At 44.8% G+C, this 22689-nt stretch overlaps 1 protein-coding gene across 1 annotated transcript; it reads right to left on the bottom strand.

Moving 5' to 3' along the window:
• Window positions 1-1387: 1387 nt before the first annotated feature.
• TRAF3IP2 (TRAF3 interacting protein 2) lies at window positions 1388-20586 on the bottom strand. The gene is made up of 10 exons (XM_086608104.1): window positions 20571-20586; window positions 19577-20320; window positions 16242-16431; window positions 15121-15198; window positions 13945-14120; window positions 12408-12496; window positions 9962-10030; window positions 7509-7625; window positions 6299-6373; window positions 1388-1534 (listed from the first exon to the last, which is right to left on the bottom strand). Exons 1-10 carry the CDS (start codon window positions 20584-20586, stop codon window positions 1388-1390), a joined length of 1701 nt encoding a protein of 566 aa, XP_086464230.1.
• Window positions 20587-22689: the final 2103 nt, after the last annotated feature.

Raw genomic sequence — 22689 nt, 5'->3', positions numbered from 1 at the left:
CGTGGTTCTCCAATTGTTTCTCGTGAGCACTACAAAGCACATCCTGTATCAACAGACCACACTGGCACCCCCTTCACAGAAAGCTAATTAAATAATTTGGGTAATGTAACAGGAGTATCAACTTCTGGGCTAAGTTACTTGTCAGACTACCAAACATATACTTTTTTGTGAAGCTGTGTTTGGATCATTCCGTAGCAAATACTAAAGAAGTGGAGGAGGATCTTGGAAAGAGCCTGCATTGAGCAGACATGAAGTGCTTTGTGTCAGAGCAGGACAGTCTTGTACAAGGACTCTGAAGAATAAGGGCTGCAGAATTTTAAGCCAAGAGGGTCCACTGCTATCTCAGTGAGGTTAAAGCAATTTTAATAAAAGAACCCTCACCAAATGTGCTCTGTAAAAAAAAAAAAAAAAAAAAAAAAAAAAAAAAAAAAAAAAAAAAAAAAAAAAGGTTCAACTTTTGCAGCTGTGATGCTGTTACGCCTTCCTGGTTGCCAACACCCCGTAGCTCTCCAACATCTTTTGATTATTTTATTGTTCCATACTGCATACAAGCTGTAGGAGTCCATGTTATTCCTCTTAACAATCGCCGGCTTTCCAAATGCCAGTTGTCCTTTGACATGCTCTGTTTTAAATAAGGGCTGAAGAGCAGTAACGAAGCTAAAGGCCTGCTATAAAAAGTACTGCAGCGTTCCATGGTACTGACAGCACACACGTAGTCATGCGTTTAGCTCTCCTTCTGTGGTCTGTTGCAACACACTGAAGGTGTTAGGGGCCGAGCTGCAAGGAAATGGAACTCAAGAGATTTCAGATCTGAGAGTCCTCTAATTGAAGACAGTGTCTTTATGCAAGACAGGCTAAGGAAAACTTGCGTTACCCAACAGTTACCATTCCTCCGTCATCCCCAGCAATAATAAAAGCTGACGCAATATATAAGGTTGCCTGAAAAAGGCAAATATATTTAATAATGTATATACAAATTAACTGTTCGATAATGCCATACAAGGCAGGAATATCTTTAAAGAGACCCTGAGCAAAAAGGAGGATGCAATTTTTATTTTACATTCACTGCAACATTATTTCTGCTATTTGTTTGCTATATCGACTATAAAGGAATGTGTTAAAAACAGGTATTAAAATAAAACTGGGCATTCTTTCCGTTTGCAGCTTATTTAAAAATCTAGAGAAAAGAGTTTTCTGCTCCATCAGCTTCAGAAATAGATGTTTAACATGGTAGAGAACAAGCCGAGCCTGAGTTACCCAAGACAACTAATTCCTTTAGCAGAAAGAGTGTCTTCTGTCATCAAAAAGAGCCATCTGGAAGTGTGCTGGCCCCCTGCCAAGAACAACCCTTTAACAACTGCTTGTCGTGCACTTTAAGTAATAACGTTCATAACGGCACAACCTGGAGTGTTGGTAAAGGTCCTACTGGAGGAGCAACGTATTCCTCCTCCCTCAGTAACCGCAAAAGGATGTTCTTCTTATTCTTTGGCCAGTTATAAATGTGAGTGTTCTGCAGCCAGGTAGGCACATGTTCCTGAAAAACAAGAAAAAAGAAAGTGAGATACCATAAATCCTCCTGAATCTGTACCAGAACCTTGCAGATTCCATCAGACTCTGCCAAGCAAGACTTCATTTTGTCTGTTCTAGGCAATTCCCGTAACAACAAGAACTTTTACTTTGGCTTCAGCATTGTGTTTGGGTTCCTAAATAGATGAACTTTGTGTGATCTCACAGCTTGCCTGTCTCTCTTTCTTTTCTGCCATCACATTGGCTAATTTCACCATGTTCAAAGGGAATCTGATCTCAATGACAGGCATCTAAAGGCTTGTGAAAATAAACATTGACAGAGAAGGGAGACATTTCGGTGCCCCACCCAGGGAAAGGCTGCCACCTTAGGAGCTGCTGAAGGATCCACACAACATGTTCAGCCTTGAGATGAGAATCGATAGTGAAAGAGCAGGACCCCAGGGCAGCATTTCTCCTCCTGGTAGCCTTCTCCCCCCTCCCCTTGCACCTTCCTTCCCCAAGCACGGTGTCGCCTGGCCACCTCCTAAGCAGGAGGCTGAGGCCGATGCTGAGCTTGAGGAGAGGCTAATGCATCTCCAGATTAGCAGGGTCAAACCTCCGCCACTCTGCAATCTGGGAAAGATGCAGCCTTTCACAGGGGTTGGCTAATGCCCATTAATGTAATGAAGACGGGACCACCATGGCCCTGGACAGTGACAGTGGGCTGATGGAGAGGAGCCTGCTCAGACCTTGTGTTCCCATGTCTCCGCAGCCTTGGGAGGTTTCCATATGGACAGCCTGGATGTGTAGGGGTGAAGGGCTGTACTCATAGCACTAATTAAAAGAGGGTCAAAGACTGATCCTTCACCAAAACCAGCTCATGTCCACTGTGGAGGTGGAAATTTCTTTTTGGAGAGGTGGTGTTGGAGACACCAGCACAGGGCCAAAGCGAGACAGCAGGTAAGCAACATGAGCAATCAAAACATCCAGCACTTGCTCCCTCGACCTCTCATTTAGCAGGGCAGTATTTTCTCAAAGTGACCCCTTTTAGGAGCAGCACAGTCCTGTGAAGCCAGTGGAGCTAGCTCCAAGAGGACAGAGCAAAAAGCTGCTGGCATGCACCGTGGCTCTGGCATCTTGCCAGGGGATGCCCTGGCATGAGCAGTACATGTCCTGCCTTCCAGCACACAACCTAGCTGCAGTCCAAATCTCCCATTCCCAGGCCTCATGCTTCTCAAATTGTCTGTCTTTCCCTGAGACTGTACAGCTGTAGGAACCAGGAAATGTCATCCTCACTGCTTAGGGAGCGATTTGTGTTAATTGGTGCAACCACTTCATTAGATCTACAGGATTTAACTATAAGAAGGAGGTAAGTGACCCAGGCGCCTGCAGATCCATTAGTCTGACCTCACACAGGCTTCTGAACAAGGGGCTTGGTGAGTGGCAGAGGTATTTATCAAGCCTGACTTTCAGCTTTCTCCAGTGGCCGAGAAGGCGTAGGCTTTGGTGAATGGTCTCCCCAAAATGGAGGTTTTCAAATGTTGGACACCCCACTGCCCAACAAGGGTAAGATCCTGCAGCATCCGCTTTGGTAGGAGCACAAATAAGATTTCTTGCCTCCACCTGCAAGTCTGCTTTTGCACAGGAATGGATTTTAATCTTTGTGAACTTTACTCCTTTGACAAAGCTGTTTGAAATTGGCCGAGAGATTCAAATGTTACTGGGGGAAAGAAAGATAACTATGTTTGCGTGCACGTGCACACCCTTATTACCTAAAATTTCTTTCTTTACTAAATCTTACAAGAGCCGTAGAAAGAAATGCGATAAAATACAGCAAGGGTTTACCAAACGAGCCCTCTCTCTGTGTTTGATAAGAGACTATGGTTTTTTTGGAGGAAGGAAATGCAGTAGACCTAATCAGTCTGGACTTCAGCAAAGCATTTGATATAGGTCCACATGGGAAATCATTAGTTAAGCTTGAAAAGATGGAAATTAGTGTGAGAAATGTCTAGTAGGTAAGAAACCAGCAAGTGAGGATATAATGAGAGGCACCGTACATCCAGAGACAGGCTCCGCGCCTTTCTTCCAGAACTGCTCCTGCAGTCAATTTCATTTAATATCCTCCATAATGAACTTGGTGCAAAAAGCACCTGCATGCTAATCAACTCTGGCAATAATTTTAACTTGAGGGAGGTGTGTAGGGCTAAGCGGTAACTGTAGCTGCTATTTTGATCCAGAAGGAGAGCAGAGAAAGGAGGCTTTCCTTGCAATGTGACACCGGCTGTCATTGTGGGTGAGTAATGGGAAAATGTTTACCGCCCTTTTAATTTTTTTTTTTTAATTCAGTTGTGTATCTGTAAGCAGAAAGGAAATTCTCTCTATGCCATGGAGAGAGTATTTGTTAACTTTGAGGATCAAACAGGTAGGAAGAGGGCAGAGCGTATTAATGCAGAGGGCAGGGCTGTGCGTTCAGGGCTGTGTCGGTGGAGCATGATTTGGGCTGCCCTGGCACCAGTCCTGCTCACCTCACCCTCCGGCTGCCTCTGCTCTGCTGCAGGGAGCCTCCAGCGTGGGGCAATCACAGCTTAATGCTTCAGCCCTTGGGTGACCAGATCAGGAGGACACATTTCCGTGGATTGGCTCGATGCAAGCCTTGAACCAGCAAGACCCAGGTTTCCTTTAGCAGTGTATGATGGGGAGATGGAAATGCCAGTTCCACTGTAACTGTTTGTTGTGCTTTTCCCCCTCGTTATTTAATTGACTAATGAACACTATTTGGATCACATAGGTCCCTTCTTGTTGGTGGTCAACTAACTTTCACATACCAGCAGTGCTTTATGATGCACTTCGTATGAGATTAACTTGTCTAATAGCCACGTCCCCAAATGAAACCTTCCAAAACTTGCTCCCCTGCACTCTTCCACAGCCAGCTACAGTAATACTTGAACATGTAAAGGACAGTACAAAAAAGACAAAATGAAAGTAATTTGTCTGCTGACATCATCCAGTTGTACATATACGTAGTGCTTTTCGGGTAGCTCACCTCCTCTGACTGCCCACAGACTTCATTACTGCAATTTGTTCAGGCTCTGATGCTTTCCTTCCACCCATGATGTCCTCAGTTATATTAATACTAACTGGTTAGATGGAGGCAGGTGATGTACCAAAGAAATGTGCGAAGAAAGTGAGCAAAGTTTAACGGCAGAAGAAAACCCTGATCTGCATAATTTAGATGAGAAAGGCACCTCTCAAGAACTGAAGGGTGAGGTGGACTACAGACGACTCAGAGGACTGGCAGGAAGGCTGCCTGGAGCCTGATGCTTTGATAAGAGCAGCTGAATAAACCAACCCTGGAAATTCCTTATAGATCATTGTCTGAGAGCGCCACCGCTACATGCTAAATAGTCCTTTGACATGTAAAGTTCAGCCAAAATTAACCTAAGTTTGTCATTCTTCTTGTGTCTGCCTCAAGGCCCAAAGGCGGCTTGAGCGCCGGCTGGACCACTTCTGGCTGCCACCCTCGAGGTGACTGGTGGCTGTATGGGCTGTTCGGGTGGCAGGCACCCAAGGAGCCTCCATGGTTAGGAGCAGTCCCACCCTCTCCCTCCAGATCAAGCTGCAAAGACTGAATGAAAATGGTGACCGGTTCCCTGCCTCTGGTCTGCCCCATTCCCACCAGTGCCATCTCCCGGCTTGTCGCACTTAAGGCAAGTACCAGACTGAGATGGCTCAGGAAGGGAGCTGAATAACATGAAAAACCAGAGGCACTGTTCATTCTGAAGGACCTTACGTATTTTACAAACCCAGGGATTTTTTTTTCAAATTTCTGAGCTTATATTAAATCAATATCTAAAGTAAAGAACTTCTTTATGCTAAAATCCACACGTGCTGTGGGACTTCACAGCTCTAAAATAATTGGTAACATTGTTTAAATTTTGACACCTGTTCCAAGCTCCGGGCACCCAAAGAAATACAGAGAATCTTGCTATACTTCTACAAAATGCAGCCGTACCTAGGGGTAACACCACAGCTACCCAACAGTGCACACAGCATTTTGTGATGAAAAGTGAACACAAACACATTATAGCCATTCTAAATTTGGGGAAGAATGCAATTTCTCAGCTGTAACTGAAGCCATTTAACTTTTCCAGCCTTGTAAAAATCCAAGAGATTCTCTCAGAGTGAGGAGAAGAGTAGGGGAATCTGTTGCATTACTCATTTCTCATTTTCAAATAAATCTTCAAAACCAATAAGGAGGGCAGATGAAATTGCAAGTCCTAAAAAACCTTATAGTTTGCCTTTGATGGGCCCATCAAAGTTCAAGCAACAGCCTAGTACTTTAATATTTATTATCCTCTTTATTTTTATATTCTCAACCCACCCTCTTCCAGATCCTCACTTCACATCAGTCATAAATCTCCCCCATCTCACTCATCAGCATTACATCTGGACAAAATTATAAAAGGGTTAATATAAAAAGCATGCTTGCTGGATAGATTGTCTCTCTCCATTTAAATTCTTTCAATGCTCAAGACAATTTGAGCTTCAGTTATACACTCATCGTCGGGAATACATTTATGCACTGATTTATATTGTGGATGAAATGTTTTTTATCTGTATGTACATAAAGCTATAAATTTTTTATGTAAAATGTAGCTTTGGAATATTGCTAGTGGGATACTAAGAACCAAGAAATTGAGGGTTTAGGTTTTAAGATTTCATCTGGTGCATTGTGATCAAAATGATATGCGCTTCATCATGCGACAAGTATATATGCATATGTTTATGTTACCTTTTTGGCATTTGGAAAAAGCACGGGAATGAATCTGAAGTTCATACTTCCTTGTTGTATAAACTCGATCTGCATCTAGAATAGAACAAATTGCCAGATTTATTGGATCAACATGCAAATTTTTCTTCACGTGCATCTGAATCCTATGCGTAAAAACATTTGTCGCTTACTTAAACGGCTCTTCCGCTAAGTGATTTGATCTATTGCTGGGGGGCTCGGTACCATTTTGTTTGGCCACTTAATCTGATTCTTCATTACTACAGAAAGGATACAGGAAAGATCTGTCAACATTTCTTGAGCATTTAGTTCTGTGGTGTGAAATAATTGTAGGTTTAGCTGCAGTCACAATCCCATGAAATCCATCTAGAACCGACTAAGCTTGACTTGACTAAGGCCCCTGTTAGTCTCCAACAGGCTGAAAGGTTTCAGCTGGAGGCCAGCTCCATGTCCAAGCTAGGACCCAGCCTGGCCCCTGTGTCACTGGACAGAGGCATCTCGGTGTTGGAAAGGACAGCAAAGTATCGCTGAGAGCTCTTCTGCTGGTGACAGCTACTGAGAAGTTTGACTGCAGGATTGACTGGGGAATCAGATGGGTTATAGGGTGAGAAAGATAGTAAATGGCGATTAAGGGAGAAAAGATGAATTTCAAGGCTCTATGGGGTCTTCTGGGCTAAATGTCTGTCCTGTGACAAACTGCAGAGATGGGCATCTGTGACCTCCGCTGGTCCCCTGCCGCCCTGCACCCCCAGGAGCCCCCCTTTGCAGCTCTGGCCTTGGCTTTGCAATTCCACCTTTCAGCTAGCTTTATTGCTGCCCAAGAAAAGACCTCAGTTACAGGATGGCTGAAGACATGGGGGCTGGTTTACAGGGAGGAAGGTTGGGCAGCGTTAGATAAGATTGTGCTTAGAGCTATACGACAGGGCAATCGGGGCCCGAGAAGGTGAGAGAGGGATAAAACCATAGAACAATAAAGAATATGGAGGAATAAGATGAGCACGTTTAATAAGATTTTTCTTCCTTGAACCTCTTAGCAGATGTTAATGAGCATACGGAGCTGATGAGAGGGAAGATTAATGAATTCCAAAGGGGGGTGTTTAACTACGGGGATTAGGGAAAACAAAGCAAAGAACCTGCCATTTGGAGACAGATTTGTCTTTTGAGAAGAAGAGACAGAGTCTTTGTAAAACAGCAAATGCATGTCCTTGCTTACCATCCTGTGGATGTATTTAGTATGTAAGCCGTGTTCATCTCTGTCCAGCTGGGATTCAGCCCCTTCCACATCCTGTTTGTATTTTGGACTGATTGCTATGATTATCATCACCGTCTTCTGTTAGGGAGAAAAGCACTTCTATGAAATTGGGAAACGCAGCGTGTTTGGTAGAGGCAGATCGGAAATCTGCCAGTTTGTGTTTTAAGTGATCTTTATGTTCTTGGCAAACACAAGAGGATCTCATTCATTCTGGCAGGAAATACAGGAGAACTCGTACACTCGTTCTCCTCATTATTTCTCGAGATCTCATAACACAGAAAATCTAAATGTCAAGAGATATATTAGCAGCTACCAGTTTACAGTTGGAATCCCTGTAATAAAAAGCTACTTTTTATCAGCGTAGCGTGTCTATGTACATACACAGAAAACTTTTATCTTCAAATTCAGACCTAAATGTTTTCCAACAGCTTATGTAAAAGTGCATCTATTTAACCATCTATGGCTTTTTATACATGAAGCCGCAAAAGGCGGTTGCCTGTGGAAGCTCCATCTAGGGCTCTTGGCAACAGAAACGACACCTTATCTTGCTGATCTTAGCAGTGAGGTGTGCAGAGAGGTGGGCTGTTGCGGATGGTCTGGGCAGGCTTAGGGGTACCAAGTACCTCTGTCCCCTCTTGCTGCCGTAGGCCAAAGGCAATGCTCCTTGCCTTGTCAAGACAGCCCAGATCTTGCCTGTCACCTGTTTAATCCCAGGCCCCCACTGAGCTCAGGTTTCCACAGAGGGGCCATCCTTCATATCTGGGAAACGTCCCTCCTCCTTAATGGTGGGCCAGTGAAGAGGCTCAGCAGATGAAAGCCTCCTACTTGTGTTTACCTAGGGCCTGTCTTTTATCCCCGTCACATCAGGCTGTGTAAGGCTTGTAAGGCTTCCAAGTCTGTGGCTCGTAGTCAGCCTGGCACCTAATTAACTCTTTCCTTCTGTGCAATATCAAGGGAATTTGCCCCACCACAGGGTCAAATATGGTAAGGAGCCATTATCCCTTACACTGACTTAACATACTCCAGAATTACTTTTGCTTGTGCCTGACATGCACGTAAGCACTTACAGATGTTGAGGGTTTGCAGAGATATGCCCGGTTGCACACATCCCCCTGCTTGTGTCCAAGCAGCACCCTCTTCCTCACACGTGTAAAGGTTTTGAAGTTAAAAACTGCTTCTACAGTCACTGGAGGAAAACAGACATCTCTGGGGCGGGCAGTCAGAGAAGGATCCTCATGTGGAGGCGGGGAATTGCTCTCTGCACATACTGGTCTCTCCTACTGACTGTGCAAGAGTCCCAAGGGAGATCTGCCAGTTCGTATTTTAAGTGATAATTATGTTCTTGGCAAAAGCTAATTCATTCTGGTTTCTAGTTTCAGTACCTCCATTACGCATGGTGAGCCCGAGTCTGATGTGTCCTGATGAAAGTCCCAAAATACATGACTGCATCACCGCAGCAGAGGCCTCAAGCTGCCTCTGCATCCCATAGCACCACGCCTGCGTGGCAGTGTGCCTGAGCTGAGGCGTCCTGCTGGACACCTTTAGGAAACCTCTGTAGTGCTGCGTCAGACGGTTGAGTTTTCTTGCTTACGTGGGGGAGAGCCCACCACTTTGTCATACTTTTCCAAAACCGTGGATATTCGCCCAGAGTAAGTCAGAGGCCCGGTGGCTACCCAGCAAGGCAGGAATCAAAGGAAGCCACGCCATGATGGCATGTGTCAAGCAATAGAATCACCAGTTTGTGTCCAGCTGTGCTGGTATAATGGGGCCACTTGGCTTGATCCTAAAGGAGATGTGCACTCACTGCTCCCTTGAACTTGAGAGGAAGCTGCTGCTGGGGAGGACTGCACTGGCAGCAATATGAATCTCCATTTCACTGCTAAGACAGATACAAAGCGATGCGAGCAAATCTATCATTCCACTAACAGAATATGAATTTCAGGTTTATACATATGGGATGGTTTATCCAGAAAAAGAATCTTCAGTGTTTTAGATAGCAACGTAAAAGCTACAGGTGAGAAGCAGGATGAACATTAGCCACTACTATGCAGAGTGGGATGAAGTACAGATATTATTTTAACCAAGCATAGCTAAAATCCACTATTTAAAAATGAAATGGAGGAACAACTTGTCCAATGGCAGCTTCAAGCTGAATGTAACAGCCAACATTAGAATTTGGCAGGAATGCCAGGATTAGCACTTCATTTCTTAAAGAAAGAATTGGGACCATAAGATACAGAAGTGAGTGAGAATTGCCTATGCTCTCTCTGTAAGGCCTCTGCCGTTTCTGTAAGGGCAGAGAAGACAATAGTAGGGTCTTGTATTTGGATTCTGCTCCTGTTGCTATTAGAATAATTCAACCATTTTCCTCAGGTCACCTCTGCCATGAACAAGGTTAAATTGTCTTTACATACATCACCTAGGTAGCGCTCCATCCACTTAATGATGTCAATACCTCGTACCGTGTCCTCAAATATATCAATCTGCAAGAGAATGAAAGTCTGTGGTGAGCATCCTTTCACCTTTCCTCCCCATTTGGTGTCACTGAAAAGGCGCCAGCTCTTTTCCCTTGTTTCTAACACGCATGCCTAATTCACAGAATCACAGAATGTTAGGGATTGGAAAGGATCTCAAAGGATCGTCTAGTCCAATCCCCCTGCCGAAGCAGGACCACCTAGATCAGATCACACAAGAACGTGTCCAGGCGGGTTTTGAACATCTCCAGAGAAGGAGACTCCACAACCTCTCTGGGCAGCCTGTTCCAGTGTTCTGTTACCCTTACTGGGAAGAAGTTCTTCCTCACGTTTAAGCGGAACCTCCTATATCCAAGTTTATATCCATTTCCCCTTGTCCTATCATTGGATACCAGTGAGAAGAGCCTGGCTCCATCCTCATGACAGTCACCCTTCACATATTTATAAACATTAATGAGGTCCCCCCTCAGTCTCCTCTTCTCCAAGCTAAAGAGACCCAGCTCCCTCAGCCTTTCCTCAGAAGCGAGATGCTCTACTCCCTTAATCATCTTTGTGGCCCTGCGCTGGACTCTCTCAAGCAGTTCCTTGTCCTTCGTGAACTGAGGGGCCCAGAACTGGACACAATATTCCAGATGCGGCCTCACCTGGGCAGAGTAGAGGGGGAGGAGAACCTCTCTCAACCTAATTCCCTGAGGGAAGAAACGTGTGCATGCATAACTTCTCCCCTTTCTCTGCAGTCCAGAGTCGAGCTGGATGGGCACTCCAGGCAGGCAGAGAAAGGCTGCTGCAGGCACACATCTGGGCTCCTACTCAGCTGGCCATTCAACTGGCCACCCTGCCCTGCCAGCTCCCAACCCTCAGGCATTTTTTTTGCTCAACGAGACAAGAAACAACCACTATCGGTGAATATTAGATATTCAGTGTTTGCAAACTGGCTTTTATGCCTCTCTAAACACCTCGAGAAGGAGGATGGCTGCCCACCTTCTCCACCTGTATAGCTGCAAATGTCCACTCTCTTCTGGCTGCAAGGGTATGTACTCAGTGTCAAGTTTTAGCTTCATATTGCTCTAAATTGTCAGGGTGTGTGGTGAGAAGTCAGACAGGTCACTGATACTGAATGCAGTAAACCAGACCTTGAGTGAGAGCAGAGAGGTGGAGGACTTCATAGGACTGAATACGACCAACACCGCTCACTTTCCTGCATGCTCAGTAAGCCCAGAAACTGGAAATCACTGACCGTGACCAATGGAGTAGGTATTAACTTTTCCAAGGTTTTGATAGAAGAGTCATGTTCTGCTCTCAATTCTTTTTCCCTTTATGAAAGTAGAGGCCATATTTATTTCCCTGCTTTGGGGCCATTTTGCTATATTTATTATTCTGCAGCAGGCTCCAAGAATTGCCTGTCCAGCAAAGGTGCTATTAATGAGCCTTCTACTCCGTACCTCTGTGGTGCCCAGAGCTTTCTTTATGAATTGGTCATAGTACAGAACTGCTGGAGAGAAGTGTAATTGCAGTCTCTGGAAAAAATCTTTGATTCATGAAAATAAATAAGCGTGTGCAAAGCCCCCCACTGAGTCTCAGTCAGTTTAATGATAGCCACTTGCTTAAATGCTTTCCTGAACTGAAGCCAAAGAGTGAAGGTTGAGGGGTCAGATAGCATATGCACTTGAAATAAGAAAATACGAATCATGAATCAAGATTCTGATGAACACTGAATCCTAGAGCTTCTGTCGATGGTTCCCTTAGAGAGGGCTGTTATGATGAAGCAAACTCATGAAAAGTTAAATGAAAATATGGATGGCTTATGGGATTAGACAGTGGGACACAGAACTTTTCAGGCAAGTGATTTTAGAATCCCTTTTAAAAGTGTAACAAAGCAAATGAAACCATGAGATGGGCTGTTCCATTAAGCTGTATGAAATACACTGATTTTAGATCAGTTTTTAGCAGAAAGGTATTCATGTCTGAAGAACCAATGATGTAATAGCATCGCAGAAAAAAAGCTGGGATGGGATGAACACGAAAATTGACCTTTTTTAATATTGCTATTACAGATCGAATATGAGACAATGTTAATGGAATAGCTCACAAAACCTCATACTATTGCCTATCTGGTGTCACTAAATGGAATTTTCCAGGGCCGTTATTAAAACACATTTTAAATCATAAAACTCAGTTAAAATATGAGCAAACAAAAGGGCAAATTATTTAAGTTACAACTTTTAAAGCCAAGACTAGTTCACTCTATTTGTACCTTCTTTACCCTACAAAATGTGATGATAAACAGAAAAACATTTAAGTGGACAGTATACCGCCTCTGCTTTTTAAAGAGAAAGTCTCTTCTCTGCCCTGGTTGAAAGTCATTTTCTCTGGAAGGAATACTTACAGCAGTTTGAAATCCATTTACAAGCAGGAAGTTCACAAATTTCATAACCTCCACTGCTGTGTCCACCGAATAGGTTATAAAGACCTTGCCTAGGAGAGAGAGAGTCCATATGAATTTGGGATGCGTTAAAATACGTCTTTTGGAGGGTGAGACTTTCACAGGCGTCCTTTTCCACCGTGCTGTGGGTTCTGCCCACCTACCTCTCTTCGGATTATTTACAAAATGGATGCGGGATAGCGCAACAGCTTGGTGTTGACCTCAACCCTCCATCCAGAAACTTTGCTCTAGATTTAAGCTCCTACTGCCCTGCCGCTGGCAAGTACCTCTATGGAAGATGGAGAGGGTAGTATCACTCTGCTGCTCACCCTGCCCTGCTGCCAGAGCTCCTTCTTTCCCAGCCCTTTGGCATACGTGAGGTTGGGCCCTCACCCAGAGCTCGTGCCAGCTGCACCGGCTGCAGTCAGCGCAGTTTTCCCCACAGACCTCATGGATCTGACCGAGATCCAGAGGAGCCCTTACACACACCATACTGCCTCACCTTACAGCAGCGTTAACCCCCTGTGCAGGCAGGATGGACAGCTGAAGACAGCAATGTCTTCAGCTGCCCTTGCTGTCATGGAAGGAGTTTTCTTACTAATTAAAGAAACATGGATTTGCAGGTCGGGCTAAACCAGCTGGCTAATCTAATCCAGCTGCGCATATATTACAAACGACACAATTTTATCCGGTAATTCCTGTGTCTAGGACACACCACCTGATAAAGTAGGGTTTATTGAAGAGTGGCATCCGGTGTCATAACTCAGTCCTTTGGGACGGAGAGATGCAAATCTCTGGCTTTGAAAGGTGATGCGCAAAATGAAGGATAAGGGAAAAATCAAAACCTCAGGAGAGATGTGGAGGATTCTTAGCAACGGTGTACCTCACCTGCTAGCCATGGCATTAAGAAGGAAGCCAGTTTTCTGAAACATGATTTTCCCATAAAAGTCAGAAGAGTGAAAGCATTTCAGGGGCCAGCAGCAGGGTAAGCACCTCAGCCAGTGCCTGTGCCACCCTCAGCCCTCAGCACGGGCTCCCAGCCCAAAGTCCTCTCCACTCACCAGGTCAGGGAGAAACTGAGGTCGAGACTCAACGTTTTTGTCTGGTTTGGGACAGGCAGAAACACTTTATGCCTAGGGCTTTGTTATTAGTCTTTTACTGTAAGCTCCAGTGCCTCCTGCCTCAAAGGGACATCCTGTTTAGCAAGAAGTCATGAAAGCAATCTAAATGGTATTTGTTTTTTGTAAACAAAATAACAAGCAATTAATTACAATTATGTTTTCAGGATTCAAGGGGATAATTCCATCCCACCAAACATGAACGCTCACACCCTACAGATGTGATGACACTCGGTATTTTCTTTTCTTGTTGTCTTTGTGTCTTAATGTTGTTACCCCTGCCTTCTCTGACCCCCCCCCCCCCCCACCCCGGAGCTTTCCCACCTAAAGCTGTCAGGCTGTGTTGTAAAATCTTGCACAGAACAAATTTGCTAACCACTTACGCAATTCCTCCGGCAAATTGCTGGTTCTCAGAGTTCCCTTGGCTGCAGGGTTACTGAGAGGTCTTGGGACGGCAGCTGGAGATGGAAAATTGTCAGAAGGACAACAGCATGCTTGATCCGGGCCACATGCCTTGGCCGGAAGCTGACCATTAGGTAGCTGGTTGTACAACTGGTTTCTACAAAGAAAAGCAAGTGAGAATTTAAAAGATATTTTTTTTTCAGGTAAAATTCTTTTTTTTTTTCTTTTAATAACACACTAAGAGCTTTATCTGCGTATTAGCTAGGAAAAGTTTTTGTAGAAACGCTTGCCTCGGCATTTTGCTTAGTTATTACAGCATCTTTTGAACAGATACCTTGGTGACAGTCAACCACAAGACGCGGTTTATTGCAGAAGCAACATTAGCCACAGGAAGTAAATGCACCTCATTGCTGAAAGCTGTTCAGTTTGCAATTAGCAGAAGCAAAGGCCATTTCTGTGTGAGAAATAATACTGTGCTGTGGATGTTGTTACGCATGCACGGGAGCAGGGCGGCACTTAGGTAACCTCTTCCCATTATCTGAAGGGCGCTTCGTGGCACCTCAGATGCTCTCAGGATGTCCTGTGCAGCACAGGAGGCACAGTGCAAGGTGGGTAGCAGGAAAAATAAGGGTACAAGGGCATAGCTTGGAAGGTCTCCAGTTTTGGGCGAAACTCAAAGTTTTGCTAAAGGGAACAAAGTTAATTTCTTGACCAGCAACAACAGACCCAACGAGGGTTTCTCATGTCAGGGATCTGCTCTCCAGACCTGCAATAACCTTGCCTAACATCTCCTCTGTTGTAACAAACAGAAAGAAGGGATGATTTTAGGAAGCTTAGTGGTTCTTGTCCTACCACACTTTGGGTCACATTTTAAGTCATTAGGAAGGGGAACCTATAGAGGTTTTTACATGAGGTGTGCCTTGAATTTGCTGGGTTGAATCTGTTGGACAAGTGTTAGATTTCTCTGAGAGCTTTTCCCCACAGAGCAGCGATGTTTAGTCAATCAAGCCCACTCTCTTTTTTTCCTTTGCCTTTCTTAAATGAATGATGACAGGCTGGTCACAGCATGTTTTCTGTTGTCACATTAAGATTTGGTTTATTCATTTTGGTACAGATGTTTTCTGTTACAAAATACTCTATAGGCAAATATTACCAACATATAACTGCCGTTCCTGGAATCAGCATGCAAACACCAGCCACGCAGCCGCACGACAGACCCTGTGTATTCTGGATTTCTTTTAGGAGAAGAAAGTACCAAGAAAAGCAACAGGTACCTCATCGACAGCCACAAAAAAAACCTACCCTGTGGCTAATTTACAGATCTTCCCAAAACTTCACCTTATCTAACAAATGTGCCAGGAATTAAGAGTCTGTTTTTAAATGTTACTACTGCAAAGGACACCCACTATTCTGGAGTATTTTTAGATTTTCATACAAACTCTTCAGTGCAATTATCTCTGCTGCAGGTACTGCCTTATCTTGCTGTCGACTTTTCTGTCACAGCACCTAACTTTTCAGAGGCCAGAGCGGTGCCGTATTTTAGCCGTCTGCCCTCTTTTGTCCCACCTGTTCTCCCGGTTTTCTGCCAATCTGGCTTCAGGTGGCTGACTTTGGAGAAAACCCTGCATGGATAGTACTTCCCATTTGTTAATGACGTACTTATAGAGAGGGAGATATAAGGCCTGGTAAATTAATATTTGAAAACCAGTCAAAAAGACCCAGATAAGAAGTGGTAGACATGAGATGTTATGTTACTATATAAGAAATCACAGTAAAGGCTGCAAACAGCAATGTAGAGGTGTATCAGCAGTGGGCGAGATTTTCTCCATTTTTCTCTGCACTACAGAAGAGGTAAGAAGGAAATCACTGGAAGCCAATGACTGAGGCATCCCAGGCTGGTACATCGTAAAGCTGAAGACCGCAGTTAGCCACTGAATTGACCTTTGCTCTCGAGCAGGAGAGCTCTAAGATTTCGACTGAGATGTTTTTCAACCCCTCATCCTTTTAACCTTCAAGCATTTATCTTCCTTAATGCGTGCATTTCAGGGCGCGCTGTAACAACATATCGGGTAACCAGCTTTGAAGTTCTCTAGGGTAAGGTCAGGCCCCTCCTGGGTATAAAATAGCAAATAAAGAAAACTACCCAGCATCTCACATGTACCCCTGCAGCCCGGGCACGCTGACATTACAAGGCTTCAGAATTATTAGTTGAAAGCCACAAATTCAGATCAGAGGAGCTTCCACCGTGCGCAACCCACCCTCCCCGAGGCGTACTTACGGGAATCGAGGAGGACCAGGGGAGGAGCATGTCCTCTGGGGTGGTCGATCTCCAGTGCCCTTGGGAGCGCGAAGGTTTGAGTAATTTGGGATGACTTGCTGGGCCGTGCGGATAACTCTCATGCAAGGTCCAGGGACAGGAGGAAGCGGTTGCGATATATGTGCAAAACGTTGGTAAGGAGCTCTGCCATCTGGGAGGGCGAGAAAACAAAGGCAGCGACTATCATTTCAGCCAATACATTTTTGCCTCAGTTTGTATTTATTCCTTTTCCAGGCACGTCCTCCTTCGTGTCTTGGGAAACTCAGCAGTTTGGAGGCGTTTGCAGGTATATCGGTCTGAAAGGAGCCAGATTAAGGAACGTTTTATAGTCTGAAGTTTCCTATTTCCCATTCACATACGGCATAGTTCAGATCCCCGCCCTGGGACAACTGGCAGTTAAACATTCAGGGCTGCTTTGTCCCTGCACTTCCCATGCCTCAGTGTTTTTTTTTTTTTTTAATTTCTTTTTGGCAATAACTTGCGAAAATGAATCATCTCAACATTCTCATGAAAGCAGATGCAAAATCCTGGAACAAATCGGTTTGCAACACTAAGGCTAAACAGGCTGCGATTATTGTACATGAAAAGAGAAAAACATAATCTCTTGGTTTGTTACTTCACCCTGTACGAATTTTCTGCCTAAGTGACCTTTCAAGGCCTCGCTGCCGCTCCTGTTGCCATCCAGGAGGCTGCAGGGCAAGCCCAAAGTGACAATTTTGCTCAAGTAATTCTGAAAAACCTTACTGTTGCTGGCCGTGCACACGTAATGCCGTTTAATGACTAACGTACAGTGGAACTGTTGGCATAAACTGAAAGAGAAAGCAACGTAAGCTGTTTGTTTCCCAAATGGGGAAAACTATTCTGGGTTGGTTTTTTTTTTTCCTTTTTCAGTCTTTCTGCTTGCAGTTTTCATTAGGCAGCAGCTCTGTGCACGTTCAAGCTGCCGTGCGCAGATCAAAGTCCAGCCTGGCAGGGCTTATTAGCGCCGCATGATTATGGTGTTATGAGCTGGCTCTGAAAGCCGCAGTACTCAAACACTCTTTTTTTTTCTCCCTCTAGATTGTTTTTTTAAATCCTTTTAGCTATTTTGGGGTCATGCTTTCCTTTTCCTAGCAGCCATGAGGACTAAAATTTTTTTAAAAGAGGGAGGGAAAAAAAAAAAAAAGAAAGAAAACAAAGCTTCGATGAAATAGTCCAATTCCAGGAGCCGGTACTTTAAAGAAACCCCAACCAAACCCGCAATTACAAAGAGATTCCTGATTAAATTGTGAGTTGGCAACATTGTATTTGTTGAGATTGTTTTAGGAGATTTTCCTCCTCCCCCTCCTAACTATTTGCAACAGGCCAGGGTGAAAGAGGCTGGGAGAACAAATTTGAAAGTAAATATGGTCTTCTCATGGGTTCCTCATGACCAGCTCTAGGGAAGGCGGCAGGACTCTGGGAGATTGTTTGGTTTACAGGTTTTTAGGCCAGTGTTTCACCAGCTTCCTTTGGATCTATCTGATGCTATAGTATTTTAATGGATGCAACCACTGCCATTCAGAAGCACGGCACAGCCGAGTGTGCGTGCCCGCACATATCAACAGCTCTCATATATAAATATCTGAAATAATGGTCCCTGGGCACAAAGCATTGCTGTGAGGATTTCTTTGACTTCAGAAGCAGTTTTGCTGTTGTATCTCAAATAGCAGGTGTCCGGAGCCAGCTTAGAGCCTACGGGCACAATCCGGGCTCTCGCTATGCCCCGGGAGAGGCATGTTGCAACAGGCAAACTGCAGAGCTTTGTTGTGGATTGCCACTGCCCAACAATTGTCTGAAACGCGAGGAGCTGTCAGGAGGTGATTTACGCTGTACCAGGCATGTGAGAAACAGCAGTACAGTTGCCAGCTTCTTGGTCCTGACCAAATCTGCTCCAGCCATCTGAGTTTATTTTATTCTTTTTGCCCTCTGGATATGGTTGAAGAGGTAGTGATTTTTCTAAAGAAAGCCTTTCAGAGTTCCTGCTTTAAAACAAAATGGCCTCATTCACTAAATGTCCTACTTCTCACGATGCCCGTGTGTGGAGGAGGTAAATGGAGGTAAATAGTGAGGGGTGTTGTGCAACTAGCTCCTTGTGTGCTTAAAGCTGAGTTGAAAGGAGACGGTACGAAAATAAAACCAGGGGACATTTCGCAAATGTTCGGCTGTAGACATGGATGAAAGTCCATCTGTAGCCCCTTCCCCTTTACAGAGTTCCAAGATCAGACGTGAAAACTGAGGTGAGGCTCTGATATCCTCTCTCTTTCATGTATCTAATTATAGCACATTGCTGGAATCACAAAACTCCTTAAACAGATGTAATATAAATAATGTGGAGCCAACAGAAGGGTAAAAAAAAAAAAAAAAAAAGGGGTTATCAGAACAGGCCTACAGCTTTTTATTACAAAGCCAGCCCAAAATGTGTCGGGGTCTCATGAGTCTAATGTAATATAAATTATATTAAAACAATGATATTGCTGTTGAATGTTCAAAGCTCACTTCATAACAGATAAAAATCTCAGAGACTGAAAAGGAATACTAATTAATAACAGGCTGTAAACCGTGTCGTAGCTTCCAAGAGCCAAAACACCCATATTGACGGAGCCACATCAGCGTGCAGTGATACAATCACCAGCAGCTGAGAGGGCTCCATTTTAAGTAATGAGCTTTCATTTCAGCTGACAACAGAAAAAAATGAGGATGATGGATGTCACGCTCTTTTCACATAGAAATAAAGCACATGGGTGAGTTTGGTCATAATGCCGGGAGATACTATTTACAGAGATCAAAGGTAATCTTCCATCCTGATTCTGGCAGGAAATTCTCAACTTTGGGGATCCAAGTGGGAGCAAGGAAATCTATGAAAACAACAGGAATTAAGTCAGTATAGGAGGCTGCTGAATGACTGATGCAAGGAGGAAGGAAATGACTAGAATATGAAATACCAGCAGGGAGAAGGCTGTGTATTCTCAGCATGACCGACGAAGGCTAGTTTCTAGGCAAAATCATTAGCCTTCGTTTGATGAGTAACTGTGAACTCTTTAACTTTTTATCTGGCTCAGCGGCTCTGCCTCACAGAGACTGGCTGCATAACCCAAGAATCCGGAATTATAAAATGGACTGCAAATAGATATTTAAAAAGGTTAATAATTGCATGCCGTGCATTGCCATGAAGTACAGTAGGAAAATACCAGCTTGGTGAGTGATGGCTGTGGTATACCCGGAAAACTTCCCGCAGGGCTGTTGTGGTTTAACCAAGGGTTAGCGGTGCTACTCACATGGGCCCTGGGGGTGCTGCTCTGCCGGGCAGCAGTGCCCAAAGCAGCCCTGGGCTTGCGAGGAGGTGTTGGCATGGGGCAAGTGCTGGTACATAGGGCACTGCTGATGCTCAGGTCCAAAAAACTCTCTGGAGATCAGTGGTCCTGGGAGGTCCTGGGGATTCAACACGGACACCAGTGGTAAGGGGGGCTCCAGGTGCCTGATGCCCATGACATCTCGTGACTGGGAGTTATACCCCGTGTCCACAGTCCCCAGCTCTGCTGGAGGTCTGTTTCCTGAGGGTTGCTGTGACCGTGAACTCCCTTGGCTGCTCTCCTCCAGCAAGTCAGACGAGCTCTGCTCTGATTTACTGGAGTTGTGCCCGGTGTCAGCTGAAAGCTGTGATCTTGGCTGCATGCCTGGTTTGTCCATAGCTACGAGATGCATCTTGGAGGGAACTGCTCCAGCTATTGATTCACCAGGGGAACAGAAGTGTCCATCTTCATCAGAATCAGTATATTCTGACCACAAGCTGCTGTCTGACTCCATGGCTGGTGCCGGCTGATGACATGCTGGTACTCTGCAGAGGCATGATGGACCAGCCGCAGGCTGAGGCGTTCGAGTGACATGCGGTCTCTGGGACTCCTCATCCTCCATATCCCCTCCAGAAAGCTGCGAAGCCTTTTCCAGGACATGTTCGGGAAATGGGGACCACGGCATAGATTCATCCACTTCGACTGGTATGCTTCGACCCACAAATGTGCCTGAAAAAGTGGAATAAAAAACACTGTGGATGGACAGCCATACAGACAAATACCTGTTGTCAGTCATCACTCAACGACTGTGAGCTGCAACACTGAAGAGCAAATATTTATTATTTTTATTCTTTTTTTTTTTTTTTTTTTAAAAAGACAGGCAGAAAACGGCAAGAAAGGTCTGACTGAATTTTGGCAAAGCAAGAAAGTAGAGGGTTAGCTGGAGTGCAGCTAGCACACAGTTATAATTTGGACTAACCTGACATGGAGGCCATTTCCCAGTTTTGTAGTGGCACAGGAAACAAGAGTCAGCTGCCTTACTGCAAGGCCAGGATTTTCCAGCAAACTGGAAAACAAGAGAAAGTACTCTTGTGAACATGGTACAGTTTCACACCGGCTATAATCCCAAAATAACTCTATCTCAGAGACTGGAAAAGAAATACTGGTTAAGAGTTCCGGAAATCACATTGCGCAAAACAGACGCTTTTATGGGATTTCTGGAACTTACTGTTCCTGCTGAGACTGGGGATGGAAAAGCACATGAACTGTCTCTCAGAGGTAATTTCTGCACCTGACAAAAGAGTGGGCTACTTAGGTCTGGACGATTGGCTCAGACATATTCCAGGGAATACAGTCACTTGCAATATTTTACTCCAGACCTTCTCATAATAGCTTCACACTGATGCCTCGGATCTAAACTTCACTGCACACCTACGTGAGTAATTTCAACTCCAAAGCTTCTTTCCAAGAGTTGCTGCTTGTTTTATTAAACCACTTCATCCACCCTATTATCACATGGCTGTTGTTATTTCAAATTATTGAGAATTAAAAGACAATTAGAGACATTAGTTACTGTTTGAATTATATTTTCTCTTCCTTTGGAATTGGCTCGAGCTCCAAACATCAAAAACATCGCTTCCTTTTGGGAGTGCTGTCAGTATGTTTGGTCCAGCCAAAAGATCCTTGATGACGGATGCCTCTGCTCCACCTTCACTTAGCACAGCACGACAGCAAGCAGTGACGGGTCAATGCTGAACGGGCTTCCAGAAGTGGAGCTATCTCCATCCTCTGGTACAGGGGTGCAGATTAGTTCGCTCCCAGCAAATGTTACCTGTTGCCATGGGGTATAGAGAAACAAGCCTGGTGCTCATCATTTCCCCATCTGTTTTCCTTCTACCACACTGGAGAAGCCAAAATCCCAAGTAGGAGACTTATTGGAGAAGAATGGGCTAAGCACTCAAGCAATGGAAATTACAACATTTGATGACAGAATCTGGCTTGAAAGCCTGTTAAAGAAGTTCAAAATCACAACACGTTTGAGGAGCTTTTAGCAACCCAAGGATTTCTCCCAGCTTCAGTTACAGTAGATTGAACAGAAAGGTCAAATGAAGAATATATTCAAATGACCACTGTATCAAAAACAGTCGAATGGAATCAAAGAGAGGTGTAAGGCCCTGTCCTGACTCTGGCTCCCACAGGGATTCTGTAATAGCAAAGGATGTGTCCTGTGCTATAGGGCGAGAGTCAGACTTCGCATTTATGTTGATCTGATCAAATGACATGTATTCCCCCCTGAAAGTACCTCTGGCATAGAAAATTCTGGGTATAACATTTGCTGGGATGTAGGATAAAAACGGTGCTTTGCTGCTGGGCTGCAATGTAAATATCCCTCCTCTGTGTAACTTAAACTCCATCCATACAGAAGATTTATCTTATATTCAAAGTACACAGCCTATGTTATAATAACCACGTCCATAGGGAGAGTTATCCTGGGATAATTACAGTGGGATTATTACGCTGGTAAATTTTCCCATGTAGGCAAGTCCTCAGAGCAGCTATTAGTTGCACCAAGACAGCGAACACGCTGCTGTTCTGACAGCTGCAGCCCCCTGCGTGAGAGCACTGGGTCTGGTGCCAAACCAGCTCCTTCCCACATGAGCACCCAGGCTTGAAATCCCGACACTCAGCTCACCACCATCACACATCTCTCCCTGCGATTTGCATCCCTTTTCCCTCTACGCCACGTCACTTAACGCCGGCCCTGCTCGCTAAGTCACAGTCCTCCGAAGGTCTTAATTGATGTGATGGGCAAGGGAAAACCTTGAGCTCTCATAATCAGCACAGGACTGTGACAGGGACTTGTGCTGCACTGTCCTGTGCAGCGGTGCCACAGCGTCATTTATCTGGGACCTTTGGTCGGACGGCGGTTTGGATGATGACTGCCCTGTGGTGGTGACTCACTGGGATGGTACAGCACGAGGTCAGGTTTACACAATGCAGGGCGTAAAGCTGCCCAGTGGTCCTCTGCCAGACTTAGAGAAGTGCCTGTGGAGCTTAGGTGTCAAGCTCCCTGCAAGGCATCTGCCTTTTGCGCATCT

The sequence above is a fragment of the Tauraco erythrolophus genome, chromosome 2 (genome assembly GCF_009769465.1).
Source record: "Tauraco erythrolophus isolate bTauEry1 chromosome 2, bTauEry1.pri, whole genome shotgun sequence".
Taxonomy (NCBI): Eukaryota; Metazoa; Chordata; class Aves; order Musophagiformes; family Musophagidae; genus Tauraco; species Tauraco erythrolophus.
Note: the sequence above shows the minus strand (reverse complement) of the source record. Positions and strands in the feature narration are given on the sequence as shown.